The 23,222-nt window shown below is 37.0% G+C and overlaps 1 protein-coding gene across 4 annotated transcripts in view; it reads left to right on the plus strand.

Annotated features, from left to right (window-relative positions):
• The window catches only part of SPAG1 (sperm associated antigen 1), a 37,135-nt gene that overhangs the window by 9,046 nt on the left and 4,867 nt on the right, over nt 1-23,222 (plus strand). For all 4 annotated transcript variants that reach the window (XM_064392965.1, XM_064392975.1, XM_064392981.1 and 1 more), the window contains 10 exons: nt 264-369; nt 2,576-2,706; nt 3,318-3,424; nt 5,894-6,056; nt 9,980-10,399; nt 10,774-10,873; nt 12,976-13,128; nt 17,325-17,497; nt 20,039-20,180; nt 21,060-21,186. In XM_064392965.1, the coding sequence (XP_064249035.1) occupies nt 264-369; nt 2,576-2,706; nt 3,318-3,424; nt 5,894-6,056; nt 9,980-10,399; nt 10,774-10,873; nt 12,976-13,128; nt 17,325-17,497; nt 20,039-20,180; nt 21,060-21,186 (1,622 nt within the window). The remainder of the gene's footprint in view (nt 1-263; nt 370-2,575; nt 2,707-3,317; nt 3,425-5,893; nt 6,057-9,979; nt 10,400-10,773; nt 10,874-12,975; nt 13,129-17,324; nt 17,498-20,038; nt 20,181-21,059; nt 21,187-23,222) is intronic.

Below are 23,222 nucleotides of genomic sequence, written 5' to 3' on the forward strand. Positions count from 1 at the left end.
GCACAAGGTAAAGAAGTAGAGCATACAGCTGGTATTATAAATGAATGGTAGAGGTTAGACAACTTTTTTTCTGCATGCTGAATTGTATGCCTATCAGAAGAATTTAGTGTTTTATTACAGAAAATAAAATACAAATTTGTTTTTTAGCAAGCCCTGTACTTATAAAAAATGCAGACTATGAGATTCAGAGTCTTTTATCTCACTGTTTTGGTTACATCTGTGCAAGTTGCTAGTTGTTGTTATGTAGAAATATTTTTTGCTAGGAATGACAAAGAGAGAGAAAATTTTTATTGCTACTCGAGAAAAAGAAAAGGGCAATGAAGCCTTTGCCACTGGCGATTATGTGGAAGCAGTGACATACTACACTCGGTGAGTAAATACGATTGTGTTCTTTTATTTTAACAACTCCTACTTGGGAATGTTGGTTTTAGACCAATGTAATTGAAGCAACTTCTTATTGAAGCAATTAGTGCTTCTAATTGTCTTAGTGACAGTTAGACTATTTTCAAAAAGGCAGAAAGATTTGATAGAAGAATATTTAAAGCACTGGTCCATCCTCATATTAATTTTGATTTATCAAAAGAGAAGGGGCTAGAAAGTGATGGAATGCAATCTGCAGGTGTCACAAACTTCCTCAGTTTTTTTTTAAACCATTGAGATTCAAGGGCATGTTTACAAAAATAAAAGGATAATCAGAGTGCTGAGAAAATAAATAATTACAAGTGTAATTTAACTCTTTGCTTTGAAATGATAAGGACTTTAAAAAAACCCAGAAATCAGAAGTGTCTAAGTTGTTTAGAAATTTAGAGTACATGGGAATCTTGGGGTATTAATTACCAGTAATGATATGACACTACTGTGAGATGAAACGTGAAGATAATTAATGAGCTATGATATTATAGTGGGATAACCTTAAAAAAATAGGAGAATGTTAATACATTTGTGGTCAGTGCAGAAAAGTATGGAGAAAATAATGAATAGAAATAGTGTGGAACAGCAATAAAATAAATAATTAACAGATTTATGTTTAGGAAGTATCATTCATACTGAAGGAGGCAGGGTTTTGTAGAAAAGCTTATGAAAATTTATCAGGAGATTGCTGATCTAGATAGATATGTGTATATGTGTGTGTGTGTGTGTGCACACTTGTAATGATATTCATAGAGCACAAGCTGCTTAACTGAGGCATTTGATGTCTGATGGGTTTGGGTTTTTTTGTTGTTCTTTAATTGCAGCCTAAAGGTCTTTCCTGTTTTGTTTGGGTTTTTTACACCAACATAAAAAAGTCTATAGCTGTATTTCATATACAATAAATAAAATACAAATACAGAATATAAAAATAAGTAAAACTGTCTCTTTTGGTACATAAATAAGGTACTAATAACTAAGGATAGGCACAATCCCTTCTAATGGAGAGTTTTTCCATTTTTGACCCCCATGGGCATTTTATGCCTTCTGAAATGTATGATAGTGACACCATGCTGTTCCAGCTGGTCACTTTTCTAATCCTATGTGGAATCTATTTTCTTCGAGTTATAACTATTTAAGTAAAATGTTTTGGAGTGAATTGGAAATAACCTGAAGGGGTCATCTGTGGTGAGAATGGAAATGTAGATTCTGACCTCTTCTTCTTACCCATTGGCTTTCTTGACTGGCTTGTCAGTCTCTTGCCTGTTCCTCTTGTATGAAGACAAACCTTTGCACATTGACTCACTGCTTAGACTAGAATGCATCTCCTCTTCTTCCTCACCCTGCTACCCTTTCTAAAGAGCATGCACAGATTATCCCACTGAGATCATAGCTGCATACAGCTTTTATTCCTTTTTTTGTTTTCCACCTGTTGTACATTTGTGGACAAGGATTTGAGATTGTTCTTCAACCATGGGTTTTTTTTACAAGGAAATTGTGCCTATTGCAGTGTGCTGTCCCCCTGGGGCTTCAATTGCTATTCTTTCCAGTGAGCACAGTTTAGCATCTTCCTTGCAACATTAACAAGGTTGTTGGCAAAATTCCCTTACACCATTTTGTTATGTGGATCCTAACTGTCCTTGTTCCTCAGAGATGATCCTGTTGTTACAGAAACTAAAACCCTACCTACAATACCAGCCCTGCAGCCAGACGTGGACCTGGCAATTCATCCACTGCTACCTGAGTCTTTCCATCTTACAAGCAAGACCAAGGAGAATCCCATGTGTTCTCCCCCACCACCATGCTTTTCATCATAATCCCCAGAGCTGTGTAGTTACTCTTCATCTCTCAAAGGTTCCATCTGGCAGGTTTTTTGGAGTCTACATGGATGGCAGGAGGAGGTAGTAATCTAAGTGAGAGACAAGCCACAGCATCTCCTCTGCAACATCTCAGGTCTAAGTCCTGGCAAGCAAGAAGCCTCTTAAAAAATCTAGTTGGTGGATGATTGCCTGTGGTCTCACAGGAGGGAGTCTCTAACCACTACTGTGGCTAGAATAGCAGTATTAATATTGCCATAATACTGTTTTCAGCTTTCAGTAGTGAAGTGTTTCTAGATTCAGGTTTTCTAACTCTGACTCTAACATGATCAATATTCCCTTTCTTTTAGGAGTTTATCAGTAATACCGACTGCAGCTGTATATAATAACAAAGCTCAAGCAGAAATCAAACTTCAGGACTGGGACAATGCTTTGCAGGATTGTGAGAAGGTACTAGATATGGAACCTGGCAACATAAAAGGTAAAGTAGAAAATAAGATTTCAATCTTTTATTTTACCTCTAGCAAATAAAATGGTACATTTGTTAGTTGACTTAACTGAGCTTTAGGTCAGGTCTAAATACAAATAAGGGAACAGCATAACTCCCCAAAGCTGTTTTAATGGTTCTTTGGGGATTAGTGAAGTTTTATGCAGTTCATCCTATTGATGGGTAAAGGGAATTCTTATATGGCAGCATGTTTTCCATATGATAACTATAAGCCCACTTGTATTCATGCAGTTTCCATAATACCCACATTGAATTATAAATTAATTTAAAAGTGACATGAAAACTATCAAAGTTGTTGGTTTATTCCTTTCTGAAGTCAAGGACTTGAATGTAGCTAACTGTATTTGCATGGGTGGAGGTGGAAAGTTTGAAATTTATGAAAAGGTGCTTCACAATTCATGACTGCTCTTCAAAAGACCTCATGTGAAATTGCATCATTAATAATCATCAAGAAAACAGTTGTTACTAATATAGAATTAATTACAGAATTTTAAAAACTGCATAACCGCACTTAGCATGTCTAGAAAAAATAGTGTATTTTATTCACTTTAAATACATAAATAATACACTTTGTTCTTTTGTAGCTTTGATGCGTCGTGCCACTGTGCACAATCATCTGCAGAATTATCAGTCAGCTATAGAGGATCTGAATGAAGTGTTGTCTGTTGAACCAGAAAACTCTAGGGCTAAGGTAAAGATCAGTGAGTTGAATATGGCTAGAAAGAGGTTGTACACAGCTGTAGCATAAAATGAGTACAGTTCATGTTGTTTGATGTAACTATGAGTTTTGAGGACACACTCAATCTGCTGTGCCATTGATCAGCTTCCCGAGACCACGTGGTGTAAATTAGATACTTGAATGTGGCCAGATCTGTTTATGACTTGATTGTGAGGAAAAGCCTTCTCTATTAGTGTAATTTAGGTGCCCAAAACATTTTCTGCTGAACATGCTTGCAGTATTAGTGTCTTGCTGATCAAAGCTATTTGGAAATTTCTCTTAAAATGATCCATTGAGATAGGTGCATTGAAGTTTGAATACATAATGAGAAGAAAAATTTAATAGAGATGCCAAGCTTTTGTTGTTATAGCAGTAAAGTTAACCCAAAAGGAGAATAGCTGGATTCTGTGCTTGCTTCAGTGTGGTGTTATAAATCCTCATTTCTCATCTCCAGGGTAGAATGAAAAACCTTTCATACCTTCTGATAAATCTGGACCCTTCATAACCAATTTTGGATCAAAGAAAGCCAGATTCTTTCTTTGAAAATCAAAGTCAGGATGTGGTCCTTGATCTACTATTACTTTGGCTGTTTAGGAGAGGATTGGTTTGTGTCCTTTCATTGGTATCTTAGGGATGTTTTGCAGGTCAGAACAGTCCTTGCATTTGGATTGTATGTGTCCTGAGAATTTTCAGTACTGGGCAGTTTTGATAGTAAACTGTTTGTTGTATGTTAATTATGAGTCCATCATACTACTATCCTCCCAATGTTTTTGGGACTCCTATATGACTTCTGGATGCTGTGCAATTGTCCCAACTTCTGACTTCTGTCCAGGTCTGGTTGGTGGCATATCATAAGCTGCTAGGAGCTTGTTCATTGCTGCTTCTTTCCATGGAGTTATTTATTACTATTGCTTGAACCAGAGAAAGTGGTACAAGCCTCTTATGTCAAATTCACCACATACAGCATTTATCCTTTTTAGGGTTCTCCTGAAGCTAAGTTCCTGTCCAGAATAGTTCCTGAGTTTCACATCAGTTAAAGAATTACATGTCTCTAGATCTGAGTTCTGAAAGAGATTTTGGTATTTTTCTTTTCTGTTTACAAGACTGCATATCTAAATAGCTTGTGAGTCTGTGATGACAAATTGTACAACACTCTATGTGAGTCTGTGATGACAAATTGTACAACAGTCTATGTGAAGATGTATCAAATAGGCTGTGCTGAGACTTCTTATAATACCAGACAGAGATAGTCACTCATATTGATTACACTCTTCCATTACTTGGTTTGCTGAGCAATGCTTTTGTAGCTGAAAGCAGATATCTGTACTTTGTCCTTATTCATGCCAGCTATTATGGCTTGGCTGGCACATCTAGAAATGACAAGTGCTTGGCAGGGCATTTTTTCAAGTTTCTCACTGCTTGGAGAATCCTCAAAACTCTCTTGAGCTAAATATGAATGTATGGAACTTATGCAGAATGCATGTTTATATCCAGAATCACTAATACAAAAATGAATTGATTGTCAGTAACTGGAATTCTTCAAGGTAGTTTGTCCATGTGAATCTTGGCTTGATCCTGTTCTTATCTTTTTCTTGAGACAGGAAGTACTGAGATGGCACTTTTCTTGCACAGCACTGAATTACATTCAGAACACCACATAATGCTGGGTGTGTCTTACTCTGCTCTGACACTGTAAAGTGATTTAATGTTTTATGGGTTGCAGTGATAGTGCTGGGTTAACAGTTGGCCTTGATCTTAAAGGTCTCTTCCAACCTTGATGATTCCAAGTGCAGTTAAAGGGTATTTTTTGAGTAATGGAAAAATATTATGGAATGAGAAGCTGTTTGATCATCTAATTGCAGTTCTTAGAAGGGGAGCAAACCTTATTATTGTTCAGCAGTGTCCTTCTGCTACACTGTTAAGAGATTGTTGTCTCTTGGTTCTTGTTTTCTCAGTTGTATTTCTCCATCAGTTGTCCATCTGACATCAAATTCTCTGTAGCATATTTTTTGATTCTGATTATAGGCTTTTTTTGAGCTTCTCTAGAGAACCTCTTTTCCACATCTCTTCTTAGTAGACCATGCCAGATCTCACAATCATAAATCTACTTTTTTTCCTTTGAATTTAGTTTTTTCTTTTTGATAAGCAGTGCATTCAATAAAAGTATTTATTTATTTATGTGATATCTTCACATAAAAATGTGCAGATATCTTGTGTCTGTTTCTTGTGAGAGAGACAGAAATTGACTATTAATTTTGGTTTGATGCAGACTCTTGGAAAATTCACATTTATTTACAATGTTTTTACATTGCCAACATTTATCTTGATAATTCTTCAGGATTTCACATGGATTATTTAACAGAATGTACTTGCTGTATGTAAACTCTAATTTATATACATACTAAAAAACTTCTGCTATTGCTGATTTTTTCTCTATTTTAGAAAAATCTGCTAGAGATTGAAGAGAAACTGAAAGGTTTAAAGCCTGTGTCTGAGCCACAAAGCAAAGGAAGAAAAATACTTATTCAAGAGATAGAGGATTCAGAAATTGGTGAAGGAAGAGGGGAAAATACAGAAGAACATGAAAGACGTGGTGGAGATAAAAGTAATGTCTCATCATTTCCTATTTTATTTCAACCTAAGGAAAAAATAGTTGTCTTTGAGTTAGTGATGTTTATTCACACAATTCATCTATATATTCTTGCAAAGAATTTTGCCTGTTCTAAGACTAAACGTACATTGACTACTTAAAATAGATCTAAGAGTGAAATCTAGAACCCAGTTTTATTACACATCTTTGAAATTCTTTCTAGAATGGGCATAACAGAGACAAATGGAAAGTGTTGCTACAAATCACCTGCTTCCCTGTGCCCTGTGAAATTTTACACCAGTCCTTTGATGTGGACCCTGTTAAAAATTTCTTCTGGTGAGAGAACTTTTTGTGTTCCTGAGATCTTTCTCTCACACAGCTTTCCCAGCAGCACATTTTTCTTCTGCATTTTTCTTCCCGTGCTTGTTGCATCAAAGGGTGTAAAAATGATCAAGTATAATTTGTTAACATCTATAATTTTTGTTGTTGTTTGTTTGGAAACTATAATTCTTTTTTTGTTTGTTTGGTGGTTTTTTTGTTTGTTTTTTTTTTTTTTAATTATAAGAGCTCATCTCTGTGCTCTAGAAGTTTGTATTAGAGGTAAACAACATGTAATTCTTCTGCTGGATGTAGTTTACAAGCAGTTAAAGTGTATCTCCCATTCCTGGATTAGTGTGTGGTTAGCTGCCAGGCTCCTGGGATGAAGCCACTGGCATAATCAGAATCCATGGCTTGCAGGAGGAGGTGAGGCAGCAGGGGCTAGGAAGGTTGCATTGGCAGCTTCCTTTTAGATTCAGCTGCATGGCTGGCCTCTGGCCTGCAACAGAACAAAATGCCTAGGCTGATTTCACCCTTCTCCTTTCTTTTAGTTATGTTGGCTCTCTAAGGTATTGTGGCATGACAGCTGAGACTTTTATGTTTTCTGTGTTTTGTCTTGAAACTAAATCAGTCTGTGGGTTTTTCAGCTTAATTGTGAATGTTGGGCTGTAAATGTGTGATATAATAATGTATTATTGGCGCACAAGATTAGAGAAAATACATTTTCCCACATCAGTTGGTATCTACCAAATCTCCTGAGCTAAAACCTTGGAAGAAAGGGGTGCATTATGTCCCTAGCCTTAAATGTCTGTTCATTTGGGGGTGTTTCTATTGTCAGCATTCAGATGACTGTGTGCCTTCTAGCTCCATAGGAAGACTTCCATTCTGTTGATGAAGGGTTAGGCCTTTAAACATAGGGAAGATTGCAAACTGACACCAATGGTATATGTGTTCCTGTGATACACATAAGTATTTCTGAGATTTAAGTGGAAAGCATTTTCATAGAATAGGCTGTATTTTCTTGTTCAGCTGGAAACAAATATGAATTCAGTTCAGTTAATCAATAAAAAAATATTCTGTGAACCTAACAGCAATGAGTAGAGTAAACATCTAGTCCTGTAATCACAGGCAGTCCAGTCATGGAGTCACATTTATTTCACATTCCAATTGGCAACCCTAATGCATTCCTTCTGAACTTACAATTTAGAGATTGGAAAAAAATACTTTTTGTTTTCTTTAGGGCTGAAGAGTTGATTTCTGAACTTTGAAAAAAACATTCTAAACAGAGTATAGTCTCTCTTTATCTTCTGTTTAACTGACAGCAAAAGTAAATAGAGCCCTTTCTGTACAATAGAAATGGAATATTGCTTGCATCCTAGAGACCATAAAAACTAGTATTTAGGCACTCCAAAACCTAAAAATCATGTATGTGCTTGACCAAGCACCTGGTATTTTGACATGTTTCTGGAAGTTATAACCTCAAGTGATAAATACAGTTTAAAGATAAATTGATACATTTTAAATAGCCCCTTTAAATTAAGACAAATTTGTTGAGCTTTGTGGTATATACTTGATATATTACAATATCAAAGAATATGAAAAATATTATATTATTATATATTATATAATATTAGACATTCACCAAACTTCAAATGTTCCTGTTAGAGTATTCAGTGGTTTGGGTTTTTTTTTAGTTTTATGATGGTCCTTCCATTTTAAGTCTGTTATTTTAGTAATAACATAAATGAAAATTCTTTCTCCTGTGTATTTGTTGTTAGTCTGGTCAAAATTCTTTCCAGACTTTTCAGTACCTTTCTTCAAATTCTCCTTGGAATTCATAATGTCTCTTGATTTTATTTTTTTTTTTAAACTTAAGAAAAGTTCAGAAATATTGGTATTTTTTTAGCTCAGAATACTGCATTCATGAATACATTTCTCTGTAGAGACCAGTACAGGAACATTGTTTTTAAAGACTGAAACGAAAAAGTAATGAGAATTATATTTGAGAAGTACAGCTGTACATTTTTTTGCATGCTGTTTACTCAGACCTGAAATATTACCCAGCAGCTAAGCAGGGTAACTATCAGCATTCCTGTTGCCAGGGGGACTCCAGACTCCAAATGTTCTAACTGCTTCCTGTTTAATCCAGGACTGGTTCTGTGCACTTAATATTTAGGAAGTTTCCTCCTGTATTCAGGAATTACACATTATTCACGTTTACAACAATCACATATTATGTGCTTGCCTTGCTTTTTCTTTGTCTCTAGGAGCTGGGATGCTGTTTGACAGTGTTTCACTATGTTTTGTAAAAGCTTGTCCTATCACCTGTTAGTCTGTGACATTTAATTTTTTTTCTGTTTTGGTGTATGTAAAATGAAAATATTTTAGCATGTATGTTAAGGAAGTTTTTTATATACTGGTGTCTTCATTCATCTGCCTAGCAAGCCTTTTACCACCATTCTCCCTAGCAAATAGACTTTAAACCTTTTTGGTGTATTTGGTACCACCAATTGGATGAGTGGGTGGATGGATTTTGGGTGATGTCTCAAACAGAAATAATTTCAGTTTTACAGAAGTGTCTGTGTGGGTAGATTTAGCCTATCATTGTTCCCACTGTGGAGTATGAACTTATTATTAAGCATGGTATTTCAAAACAGGCATCTCAGCTAGGTAGGAGGCACTAGAGAATCTGTTGTTTCTACAAATCTTTTGCTTTCCCATCTTGTTCAGTTTTGATTTCAGTAACATACTGTGTGTTTAAAAGAAATTATTTCTTTCATTTTGGACCATCTGGAGTTCATCCCTATTGAGTCAGTGTCAGATGTTTTGTTAAAGTCAACTGAAACGTATCATTCCAATATGTGAAAAAATTCTGTTGGACAGATAAGAGCATCAGGTTAAGGGAAGGAGAAGGCATCATCTTAAATAGTACCAAAGGCAGAGTTGTTGTGTGCTCAGTAGTACTGAGAGTCAGGCTCTGCAGAAATCTGTCTTTGAATGCTGCGGAGGTAATCTGGTAGGAATTCAGATCAACATGGGAGATAGAGATTTTATTATCTAACACCCTCATTCTATGATTTTTTCCTAAGTAAATTTGTAATAAATAACAGTGAAAGTTGAATGATCACAAGTATGCATAAAAGGGTTTTTGAAATGTTTAAATGAAATATTCTTGAGGAGGATTTATAAGCTTTTATCCTGCCTATTCTGTGTTATATTTGAGGAGAATTTTGTATAACGTTACTGGTTTGATAGCTTGTGATCTTTAAGAGATTTAACACGCAGGTGGTCACGGAAGCTCAGAGTCCGTGTGGTAATAGGCGGTATTTAAAGAGTTAATGTCAAGGTGAGCCCTGTACCATTCTGACACCTCAGGACAGGGGTTCCCCCGTGCCCAGCAAGGGGCAATGAGGCTTCGTAGTAATCCCTTGTCAATAACAACTGCAGGTTACTTGTAGGAAGGAATTTTCCCGTGTCCTTAGCGGCGTTTTCCGCGGCAGAGAAGCCCCCGTGGCGCTGGGGTGCCGCGGTTTGCTCGGTGTCCCTCGCCGCCCCCCCCGCGGCAGGCGGTGGTTGGCGCCGGTGGCGCGGCCTAACGCGGCTCTTTAACGCCCTCGCAGGCGGCGGCGCGGCGGCGGCGGCGCGGGCGGCGGCCGGGGAGCCCGCCATGGGCAACGCGCACAGAAAGTCCCGCGGCAGGGGCAAGGCGCAGGACAGGGACCCGCACAAGCACAAGGACTCCGCCGAGAGCGGCGTGAGGAAAGGCGCGTCGGAGAAGAAGGCAGAAAAGCATTTGTCAGAGCATGAAGGCGAAGTCAATGGCTATTTGCGCAGTGATGAGAAGAGTGAAAGCGCCGAAGCTGAAGAGATCTCCAGCCCGCATGGAGAAGGGTCTCAGTCCGCTGGTGGTGGCAGCTCCACTTCACTTCCTCCGACTGCAGCAAAACTAAAAAGTGAAGGAAACGAGTTATTTAAGAGTGGACAGTTCGGAGCGGCTGTGCTCAAATACTCGGAAGCAATTGAATATGTCGCTGGTCTTGGTGAGTGTAATGCCTTATACTTTAAATCTGGAACTGTTTAGGTGATTTGAAGGAACTACAAGTGAACGAATTTAGTCTGCTCCTGGATTTTTGACAGGAGTTACCATGCAGTAAATCTTGCAACATTTCAGTAGAGAGCATTTCACGTGACAGAAAATATAGGACAATGAGTGAAATAATGTTTTAATTTTGTAGGGGCAGAGCTGTTGACATTTATGTTTGAATAGTTACATATTCTAGGCAGCATGATAAAAGAAAGCTCTCTGCAGTGTCAGCAAACTGCATCACTGCAGTGCAGCTTGGAGGATGCAAATTTTTAATTCTTAAGTGTAATTTCAGTACTACTATTTGATTTTAATTGTAACTTCTTTTAGGAGAACAAAGTCCAGACGATTTAAGTATCTTGTACTCAAACAGAGCAGCATGTTACCTCAAAGAAGGGAACTGCAGTGACTGCATTCAGGATTGTAACAGGTAAATTGAAACCTCCCATGTAGAGCAACAGCATTCCTGGTGATGATTAAACATCTTAACTGATATATTGCTAGTGCTGTTTGACTCAGAACAGTACCAATAGTCTGATTCCTGTCTAAATGACAGATACCTTTGTTACATAAACAATCACATGAAAACTAGGAAAGAAATAACTTTTATCTTACTGTTTTACTGTGTAAGGGCAGTTTTTAAGCTTAATATGTTCACAGAAATGCATAGTGGAATTTAAGTTTTTAAACAAAAGCAGGTTTACAGTGGAATTTTATAGTGACAAATATGTAAAAGCTTTGTTAAGCCAGATACTTGTCACGGTATTGGAAATTGCTTTAAACACGTGTGTGTATGTATGTGTGTATAGTCTCTGTTAGTTTGTTGTTTTGGTTTGGGGGTTTTTAATATATACTTGACATAGTTATAAACAGTAATTACAGCTGTTCAGGAATTGAGCTAAAGTCGTGTCTGCTTATTGTGGTTTTTAAGGATACAGGAGTTAGAGAAAATCAGACACCTTCAGTAACTTCCAGTCACTGTGTCCCACTAAATTAATACTGTATTTTTGATGTTTTGGGCTTTTTTAAATATTTCCACAGATTGAGTTTATAATGCTGAGGCTTAAGGTGCAAAAAAGTATCTTAAAAGAATTAGAAATAATTTTAATTAATCAGTGGGGTTTTTTGTACAGCACAACTCTACTGTTAAAAAAAGCTTTCCAAAACTAAAAATAAAATATGCATGTGCCTTTGTAATGCAAAGGTACAAAACATTTAACTTGCTGTATATATTCTAGCTGACAGAATAAGTGCTCTGAAAAAGGTGACTCATTAGCAGTATTTTGTTAAAATAGATGCAGGATCACAGGCAGCTGGCCAAGATGGTGCATTTAAGACCCATCACATTTTTCTGTTCAGGAAGTTTGAAGTATGTAAGACTTTAGCTGGAATCAGTAATACAGAGGTTTTAGGTTTTGTATTTGTATTCTTACCAATTAGAAGCTTTTTTTTCTTACTATCTAATGATAGTGTCCTTAATGTCATGCATATTTCCTGGATGCACAAGGACTCATAGTGCTTAGTGGTAGGAATAATACAGAGGTAGAAATAATTTAAAGACTGGGAAGCAGAGCTGCAAACCTGCAAACATATGTAAATTAGGCAATGTCAGATCTTCAGTAGGCAACACAATCTAATGGATGATCTACAAATAGGTTATTTGATTTCAAAGTAAAAAATTAAGTAGGGTTGTATTATGAGAAACCTTCTCCCCATGAACACTGCTTGGCATTGCAGCAGGTTGCCCAGAGATGCTGGGCACAGATTCCTGTGGAGGCTTTTCAGGCCCAGCTATACCAAGCCCTGAGCAGCTGGGATATCTCAGTCTGGGTGGCTTTATGACTTCATGAAATCAAATTGTCTAGACTCATATTAATATCACTATTTCAAAAGTTTATCTCTCTTTAGCAAGAATCATTGAAAAGAAGGTAGTTGTTGAGAAATAAAGCCTTTGACTGCTTCATACTGCTGGAAGAATGCATGGTGTTGGGAAGGTGTTGTAATTGCACAATGATGAGCTTGGTGTTGACCAGACAGACAATCAAAAATATAAACAGACAAAAGGCAGGCAAAAACATAAAGTCCAAAGAAAGGTGTGTGTTCTAGTACTACTGTCCTAGTCAGTGTGTTTTTTTAAGTGCATACTTTCATTTAAGGAAGAAGAACTGAAAGTCATGTAAGCAAAAGCACCATGTACTTGAAATCCGTGTAGATCTGGGCATGACTTAGGAAAAATAGCTTTTGCTCATAAGCAGGTGCCATTCCGTAAATCATATCATGGTGATGAGAGCAGTTTTCCAGGTGGGAGACAGAGCTTTGAGTAGAGGAAGCTGTAGTAAAGGCACTAACAATTTCAAAACTGGGTGTAATTTAGGGTGTTGATATGAACCACTCAGACCCATTTTCCTTAATAATTTTACTGTAAGTTCCATCTGAAATCACAGAGTTGCATATAGTTGTGTATATCATAAAATAGTTCTGTTAATTCAGTTACTCCTTTCCTATCCTGCATTTTTCTTTTTGTTTTCCCAGGGCTCTGGAGCTTCAGCCATTTTCCCTTAAGCCCCTTCTGCGGCGAGCAATGGCAAACGAGTCAATGGAGCGCTATCGACAGGCCTACATCGATTACAAAACAGTCCTGCAGATAGACAGCAGCATCCAAGCAGCACATGATAGTGCCAACAGGTAACTGCACACAGAAGTTCTCTGATAACAGTCAGAATAGAATAGAATTCAAGTTTGTTTGTTGTACATGCTCCCTCTGTTCTGTACCCTTGGAGTTGTTGCACAACTAGTTCATTATAGGTAGAGGATTGGCTCTTCTTTTAGTTGTTTTCCCATAATTTCAGTTTTCTTTTCCTAGCAGTGTGTCCCTTTCCCATTTTTCAAAAGTGTAATATTTTAAATATTTTAAGGTTGTTTTTTTTTTAATAGTGCTTCTGCTTGTTCTCTTTCCTAACTTCTATTTTGTACTATAAAAAGTAATACTTAAGGTCCATGCCATTTCTCTGACATCCTGTTTCCTTTACATATTAACAGTCTTTCTGTGGCACTTGGAGATTTATGTTAAGTGTGACTCCTTCTGTATGCTGCAGTTGTGGAAATACTGAAGTAGCTTGAGACAGTGGTTGGTTACAAAGCTTAGAGGTGTAAAAAATACAATTGAATATTATTCTCAAGTATTAATACTTTCAACATTAATTCTTTCTGCTAAGAGGGACTTCTGAATTTCTCTAATTGTACTTTAATACTATAAAGTTGAAAACAGAACAGCCATTAATCACTGAGCAGAAACCCACATGCATGTGACTTTTACAGTGGAATCTAGTATGGTTTTTTCCTTCCTAAGGCAGGACCTAGAGCACTTGCACTATTCATTAAAAAGTCCATGATATCTTTCTTTAAATTCTGTTTATTTGACCAGAGGAAATTGTGGCACTTTATAATCTCTTAGAAGTCCTATTTTTTTGATATCACAAAAATTGTTAGTGATCTTCTGTATCCATAGTGATAATAAAGCACTTGGATTGGTGGAATAGTTGCTTATCCTGGTACCTATGTGATTATTACACTTTTTTAAAAAATCTTGTTGGCTTATTTTATCTGCAGATACTCTTTTCATATTTCTTCTTGACTTGGAACTTGCTTAGTAATAACCTTATTTCCCTTTTCTTCATAACACTCTTCCTTTTCTCCTCCCTAGGCCTTCCTTATGTTTTTAGCTTCACTGCTCATTACTCTTTTCCTCCCTGGCAACCCATCACCTTATTTCAGCTGCTTCTTCCTTCTTCTCTTCTGCTGGTAATTCATTTTTGCTTGCGAATTACTATTTTCTAAACCATAGACCTCCTGCATAATTGAACTTCCACTGTATTTTTTAAAAAATATTTTATCATTTGAAGCTTCAACTGAAACTCTACTAAAACTTTTATTTTCATTTCCAAAGAGACCTTTCTAAAAACAAATTTAAAAAACTATTACTGTCTTTTAAGTTAAAGAGACTACACCAAATGTAATAATTTTTTGGGGTTTTTTTTTATATTAGGAAGACCAGATCTTAACAACCTTATTTTATTGGAGGAGTTCTTGGTTTTTAATTTTCTGTGGGAAATTGCGTAGTGATGCTTTAGGATGCTGACAGGAAAAATTCATCATCCTACTTGTGTCTGAGGGTGGGTTTGGTAAACCACATTGAAGCTTGTCTCTCTGTGCTTACATAGCTAAGCAGACGTCTCAAAAACCTTAGAATCAATTGTATATTTTTAATACTCACATAAAAGACAAGGATTTTTAATATCAAACCTTTGTCTGATAATTTTGCAATCAAAAGGAAATAATTAAGAGTTTGGCTACATAATGGAAATAAGTATAAACAGTTATTTGACTGTTTGTTATGTTGGCTGGATTATGTTAAATTGTGTCTTTTACTGGTTCCTGAGGTGATTTTTTAGATAAACTGGAAGGACTGCCTCTTTTAATGGTGTGTGCCAAATAACTGGAAATTGCATTTTAAGCATGCTTTTAATTAGTGGCATTTTCCTGCTTTGTGAACATTCAGTGGATTTCTTACTTTGTGTATTTTCATTTCCTCTTGAGTGTTTCATTATTTACTTTTCTCTGTTAGAAACACAGAAGCTCTAATGTGTGGGAATATGTTTATGCATTTCCTCCTACTTAACTGAAGTTTCATTCCTGTTGTTCCAATTCCTTTAGTATCAGTGAGCAAATTGCCTGAAATAGCTTGGAAGCTGTTTTTACAAAGTCCCATATGAGTACTGTGGTGCAGAAAGAAATCTGTGATCAGCTCCAGAACTGCAGGGTTTTTGGGTCAAGTTGGGGTGTTTTTGGTGGGAAATGAGTGTGCCTGTCCCAGCTTTTTCATGAGATACCTGTGTTTTTTAACCTCATCATGGCACACAACTATGCATTTTTGCAAAAGACTCTGCTTACATTATGGTATTACAAGAAGTCAGTTGATCATCAGATACTGCAAGATTCTTTCTGTGGATTTTGAAGAATTAGAGGTTTTTTTTCTGCAACTTTTTAAGCCCATTATGATTAATGAAAAAACAAATAGGAATTCAATATGACTCTGGTTTTGTGTGGAATTACTCCATTACTTTCTATGGGAAATATCTGAAGTTAATTAATTGACATGTTAATATGACATGTACTATTTTGTTGCCTAAAAAAACAACCTGAGTAAATCTTTGGGTTGCTCATTTTGTGATGGTGTTCCATGTTTTTTCTTAGCAGTTGAGTTCAGGCTATCATTAAAAATCCTGAAGTTTTAGTAAAATTAGAGCAAAGCAGTACTTGGACAAGCCACATTGTTGGTATGTCCTCTAAGATACTTAGGAGTGGTACAGGCAGAGCAGAGCTCCTGCAAGGGCTTGTGCAGTTAACACGCATTAAAATAGTGGTTTTGATCACTTAGAAAACAAAGAAATTAAATTATACTATGGAATGTGATATTCTGTGAATGAAGAAATTTACTTTCAAGTCAAAACCACGTGGTTTTTATGCAGCATGGTGTAAGACATAAACTCACTCATTATATAGCTCTACAAACAGACTTTTTAATCTCTATAATTCTTTAAAATATTTTGGCAATTTCTGTTCTACATAAAGGAGATTAGAACTGGGGCTGCTTCTTGTGTTAGTTTTTTGATCAGACCACAAATGGGAAAACAATATGGTCTTGAGTGCTCTGATTCTACTGCCAAAGTATTACACTGGCTTTTTTTTTTTAATAGCTGTTATTCAAATGCTTTAAAAAAACAAAACTAAATAAGAAAACTCCATTGGGTAATTTATGTTCATTCTGTGTTGTTCTTCATGTCACTTTCAAGGTTCTTAATTTTTTTTGGATGTGCGTTCATCTAGTATGTTTTTCACACTATGTTAGATGGAAGTGCACCTAATTAAAACAATTTAGTTTTATTTCCTGTAGTATCCATGTGACTTGCTTTGCTACTCAATTCAGAATTTTCCTTTCTTAAATTATGAATTAGACTTTTTAGCAGGTGAACTTGATTCTTAAACCCATTTTGAGATTAGGAGATGTTTATCACACTGTTATTCTCATAATTGATTTTTTTTTTAAATACTACAAAATTTCTAATGGAACCATGAAATCTTAAATGGTTTCACTTACTCTGTCAACTTATGTCTGTGTCCAAAAGAGAAAAAGGCAATAGGAAACTCCTACTTAAATAGTTTTAGATTGAACCACCACATATGTGGAAATAGTTGAGATAAATATATGTGTTGGTTTAGGAAAGACTAGACGGTGTTTATATGTAATTAAAATATTTTTAAATGGGGATTGATCAATAAATTTCTGACAATATAACTATAAAATGCAACTTAATGCAGACTACTTTGTGACCTGCATTCCTTTCTTTAGACAGTTGTTGTGGAAGAGGTTTCATTTGGCATTTGCAAATTTAACTATCAAATTTTGCCTGCAAATATTGTAATCTCACTTACTACAAGTAACATCTATGAGCAGCTGAGAAGAGTAAACAAAATAAATACATTGTTTTTTTTTTTTGGTATTTCTTTACTTGATGTGGTAGGCAGCATTTAGAGTTTAGTTGCAGAATCAGTCATTAGGTTAAATATTTACAGATCATGCTGAAGTCAGTATGACTTTGTATTCTAAATGCCTCCATAATACCCTAAAGTAGAAAAAGTCTAAATCTGAAATGAATGTGATACTGTTGACTGCTGTGATAATATTTTATTACCCTTAAGGATAATTGTCCAGGTTGTTTTGTTTTTTAAAATTGGAACATTGCAGTATTGAATTGGTTGTAAGTTATTAAAGCACAAGTTAAATATATGAAAAGTCATGTTGGTGGGGTCTTCTTTTTCAGAATAACGAAGACTTTAATAGATCAGGATGGTCCCCTTTGGAGGGAGAAGCTGCCACCAATTCCAGTTGTTCCAGTTGCTGCTCAGCTACACAGGTGGGATGGAGGAAGCCTCACCTCAGAGAATAAACCAAGTACTATAGACATCAACAGAGAAGAAGAATTGCAGATGAATTGTACGTATAGCTAATGCAAATACACATTCAGAAAATAAACCTAATTAGAAAATGGAATGCATGTTAACAATGTCAAAGAAACTGCTTTAGGAAACACTCATTAAGAGACCTTTGTGAAAACCCAAAGTAAATTACTGTCATTTATGTGATGGAGTTTAATGTACTTTGTGGAGCAGTTATGATAATTTTTTTAAACCAAGTGATGTCGTTTGCAGAATGTAATTTAGTTATATAAAGTTATATAAAATCTTCAGTGATACTCGTCTGCAAAATATCAGGATCACCAAAGCCCAACTGCTGGCCCTGCCCAGGACACCCCAAGAGTCACACCATGAGCCTGAGAGCATTGTCCAAACTCGTCTTGAACTCTGTCAGCCTTGGCGCTGTGACCACTTCCCTGGGGAGACTGTCCCAGTGCCCAACCAGCCTCTGGGTGAAGAGCCTTTTTGGGATATCCATCCCAAACCTCCCCTAGCTCTGCTTCCCTGAGTCCTGTCACTGGTCATGAGAGTGAAGAGATCAGTGCCTGCCCCTCTGCTTCCCCTTCTGGGGGTGTTGAAGACCTCAGTGAGGTTTCCTCTCATTTTCCTCCAGGCTGAACAGACCAAGTGACCTCAGCCTCTCCTCATACAGCTTCCCCTCTGACCTTCACCACACTCGTGGCCCTCCTTTGGATGCTCTCTAATGTATCTTTCTTACCTCGTGCTGCCCAAAACTGCCCCCAGCACTGGAGGTGAGGCTACCCCAGTGCAGAGCAGAGCAGGACAATCCCCTCCCATGCCCTGCTGTGCCTGATGCCCCCCAGGACATGAGCATCAGTGGTTTCCTTGACATCATAACACAGTTAAAAAACAGTTTTCCCCCAGAGAAAACACCACCCAAACAAACACCCAACTTTGGCAGGAGATTAGGAGACACCTTTCAAAGGTGTTCTGGACTTGTCCATACATAATCACTGAGTGCTGAACTCTGGGAAACTTAACTTCCTTCCTGACTTTTTTTTCCCTTCATTGTAGTTTCCATTTTTCTCCTTCAGTAAATAAGGTGAAGGAAGCTCTCTGATTCAATTGTTACTGACATTAAACACTCCCTTTGCAAAGGCTTTAACCCTGTGATTCCTTATTCAAGTATTAATGGGTTTCTCTTTGAGTTTATTTCAATGTAAAGTAGTATTGAAAATAATCTCCCCTCGATTAACAATAGAGGGACTGCAGTTTGTACCTGGGTTGTTGGCCAAATACATACTGGTGATGGGGTTATGTGTCTGTAATGCATTACTGCAATACTGAGTGTCCTCCAAGTGCTTGGCAGCATTTTAATGCAAAACATGTCTATTTCCAATAAAGCAGGCTTTGGTTGGGCTTTGTTTTTAGAAATAGTAAACAATGATTGCGTAACTGTTTTTTTCACTGAAGGCTGACTCTTAAGGTTCTGGTTGCCTTCTCAGGCCTCTGCTGCATCAGTGAGACCTGGCAGTGATAGCTGGTACTGAAAGGCTACCAACAATCATGTTCACTCAGTAGTTAATCCTTACCATTGGCTGACAGTTTTTTGCAACAATAGTATGTTTTTCCTTGTGTTTTACAACTTAGGTTATAATTTAGTTGGGTGTTTCATGTAGTTTATTTTTGCCCTACTCCACGTGTAGTTTTCTGGTATAGGAGACTGTCATGTTTTTATAAAAGAACTCAATGAGTTCAGTTATAGGTTTAAATTGTTGATTATATACAGTGTTGAAAACCTGAAGCTTGGCAGGAGGGTCATATTCTTTAGCACGGTGCAAAAAGTAGATTATTTCATTATGATTTACTTAGAACTATGTTGATAATTACTGTTTGCTTGCAACAGAGTCATGAGGCTGCAGTTGGGATCAGTTTTTCACTGCAAACACAGCTAAAAACTGTAGCCTAACCCAAAAGCATCTGCAGCAAATGATGTGGACTTAAGAAGGAAAGGCAATTATGGAATAACACAGTTACTACACTAAAAAGTCTGGTTAGGTGTTTCAAGGTTCCTCACTGCATCTTTTAGAAATAGTTCTTAACAGAATATTACTGATGTATCCCTAACTCCAGCTGATGTGATGATTTGATTGTCACTGTCAGTTTAGCATAGTAACTGTGGTATGATTGCAAAGAGAATATTAGATCAAATTATAGCCACCTTGGTGTGGTGGTGGTGATCTGGAAGTCCTTTAATCCTGTTGATAAGTCTGCACCATTGTAAGTAAAAGCAGGGTCTCAGTGGACATACGTGGGCTCCCTCTACTACACAAAATCTGGGAAAGCTTAGAGCTGTCTTTGCATTCCCATCATTTTCAGCAGAGAAGTAATGCTGCTGGATGGGAATGTGTTTGTTGAGCCAGATGTAGCTCTGGCTGTGCCTTGGCTGGAGCAGCAGGGGAGGCTGGGGACAGGAATGGCCGAGTGCAGGGTGACAGAGGGACTCCACTGCCAGGCATTAATCCTTAGACTGCACAGATGATTCAGGCACCCTTCATGAACTGACCTCATGTGACACTGTGATCTTTCCTTGCTGTAGGTGAGGAAGCTACCGAGAAGTTCAAGAGGTTGAAAAATGAAGGGAATGATTTTGTAAAAATGGGGGAATATGAAGAAGCTGCAAATAAATACAGTGAGTGCATGAAGTTAAATACTGAGGAATGTACTGTCTACACTAACAGGTAAAGATCCAAAAGCTAATGCTGCTTTGTGGGATAACAGTAGTTACATTTTCTCATTTCAAATAGAGATTTTGCATCCATTCAGTCATTGTTGAGACAAAGGGATTTTGTTTTCCTACTTGGTAAGTGTTTATAATAACAGAATGGATTTCTTGTAAAATCATTTTTCAAGGGGAGCAAGTATTAATGTCCCTGATAAATATCTTAAAATCTGATATATAAATAGAATAAGCAGTAGTAGAAGTTATAATAAGCTTAGCATTTTTGAGATTTTTTTAAGAAGACTGGTATGATTTGAATTGAAAACAACATGCAATAGCAATATCTCAGATATGAAGAGTAATAATTTAGAGAAAATATACATGCTGAGGAAATAAAAGTAAGCGCACAGTCATGCATCAGCATCATTTTAAAGGCTGACCTAATTCAGCAGTATAATTCTTTATGCTGTAATCTTATCAGCTCCTACAAACTAAGAAGGATTTGATTAGACCAGCACTTGAATAGGAGAGTTGCAAGTAATAATTAGGTACAGAGAGCAGTGTTGTTTATTTAATCCAGAGCACTTTTTTACCCAGAATGGCTGTATCAAATCTGTATTACATTAACCACTATGCTCTCATATTGTACTAATGTAGGCTCTGCTTTTAAAATATTTGCATAGCTGCTTAACTTCAAGCATTAGCCATACTTGCATTCTGACTTTTTTTTCAGGAATTAGCCTTCTCTAAATCCATCCAGTGATGTTCTTGGTAGTTAATGTTACTTTAAAAAAATCACATTGAGGCTGAATTGTTTGAAGTACTTTAATTGAAGATGTTGGCACTACAGCACTGTAGAATTACTTATATTGCAGTATATTCTGTTTTTCTGTGTTAGAGCTCTCTGTTACTTGAAACTGTATAAATATGAAGAGGCTAAGCGGGACTGTGATCACGTTCTTCAGATAGAAGATTCTAATATTAAAGCTTTTTATAGAAGAGCCCTAGCACACAAAGGATTACAGGTGAGGAAAAAGAACCTGCCAGGTATTCTTAAGTACTTCTAAACTTGCTTATCCCCTTCAAAGGCAATGAGGTAGTTGCTGTCAATGGGTGACTACAAACAAAGTACTCAGTGTGATGATGTATTACTTTGTAGAGCATTAGGCATACATAAAACATTATATAAATATTTTTGCTACATCAAAACCTGCATGTTGATGTAATAATTTGAGTAAATACAAGAATATTGCCATAAATAAGGTTTGACTGGAGATTGGTTAAGCAAGTTTCAAATCTGTTCTAATGTTCTAGTATTCTCTTTCTGGGTATCCCAATCTCTTTGATCTGTCAAGGAGTTTACTATAACTTTGTTGATGACAAATGAATTCTCTCCAAATTTGTCTTCATCTGTCCAAACCAAAATCTCAAGCTGTCTTGGCATCTGCTCATATTTAAGTGTCATGTTAAACCAGGGTTTTAATTATCATCATTTTCTCTTTCTTCCCCCAATGCATTACAAGCCTTTGTCAGTGCTGTACTTTGTCACTCGGTGGCAGTGGCAGTGCTCAGCCTTTTCCTTTCCATCTGCACGGTGGTGGTGTCCCCACAGTGCTCATCTTACATACAGTGTTTAGAGTATCCTTTTACCTGATCATCATAAATGGAGACACGTTGATCATTTCCATCCCAAATGTAACTTCAAATCTCATGTTCCATCACTTGAACCATGCCATTCTGTTTGTCCCTCCCTCTGGTGGTTCCCCATCTTCAGTGACTTTAATTTAGCCTTTACACTCCACAATTCTCCCACAGCAATCCTTGCTCTACCCATCAGCTCTTACTTGGTATTGAATTACCAGCTTCTTGATTTTGTAGGCTTATGATGGCAGCTCTCCTCACCTGCTTTGTATTAAATTTACAAGTGTCTTTAAGCATCTGAAGTGCTGTCTTCAGTGTTGCAGAAGTGGACTGGAGGTCCACCAAGTTTCATCATTATCCTTCAAATGAAGATGCTTACTCAGACCTCCATTATGTTTGATGCCTTACAAAAAATTACTGAATAGTGTTTCAGCTTAAAAATCACCTGAGAACCTGTTTGTGCTTAGCAGCATACCAGTCTATTCTCATCCCATGTTATAATTCCAAATGCAGGTCCTAGGAATGTGATACATTTGTTCCTGTGTTGCCATACCTATAAAATTTTTTAAGTGTGCTAAGTCCCAGTTTGTAATGTTTTTTCTGTGACCGTGCTAATCTACTTGGTATTAATCATCTCTAACCTTATATTGTTAAACTTGGTAAAATATCAGTATAAATGTGAGTCTACCAGATAGTAAAAAAGGGTATTACACACCCGTGAAGAAGGCATATCCTAGGAAGAAAGTACTGCTTTTGTATTCTTGAAGACAACCTGAAACATAGTGTTGATGAAGTTCTTCAGAACAGCCTGAGCTGGGGACTCCCAAAATGTTTTGTTGTGGCCAGATTTAATCCCTTCATTATTGCTAATTTCAGTGATGAAAGTGATAGGTTAAATCAGATAAAATGACAAAAATTATCTGAAGTTGACAAATTACTCTGTAATGAAGAATTGGATGAGCTAAAAGCATATAGTTTGGTAAAGACCTAACTAAGGTGGGAAGTGTTATTTGTATGTAATTAGACAGACATTTAACTAAAAAAGCTGCAGTGGAATTTAATGTAGTAAATGAGGGGTTTTTTACAGATTTACCAGGATGTAGTTAAGGGAAGATCAGGAGAAAACGTTAGTGAGATGTGTTAGGCCTGTGACACAGGACCCCAAATGGCATCTCCTGCAGCTGGTAGTCCACCCTCTTGCTTTGGGTGCAGTCATCTTGTATGATTTTTGTTGGGCAGTCAGGCAGGCTGCAGTTTTAAATTCAGTGGAGTTGGTTGCTGACCATTGTTACTGTTTCCAGAAGTCTGTTCCAGAATCTCTTTTCTCTGTAGTTGTGAATCCTCACATCCGTAGTTCAAATGATTTAGTTTAATTAGTAGTGGATTTCTCATGGAAGCAACCTGGCCTCTCTGTGCATTC

The sequence above is a fragment of the Passer domesticus genome, chromosome 1 (genome assembly GCF_036417665.1).
Source record: "Passer domesticus isolate bPasDom1 chromosome 1, bPasDom1.hap1, whole genome shotgun sequence".
NCBI classification, from domain to species: Eukaryota; Metazoa; Chordata; class Aves; order Passeriformes; family Passeridae; genus Passer; species Passer domesticus.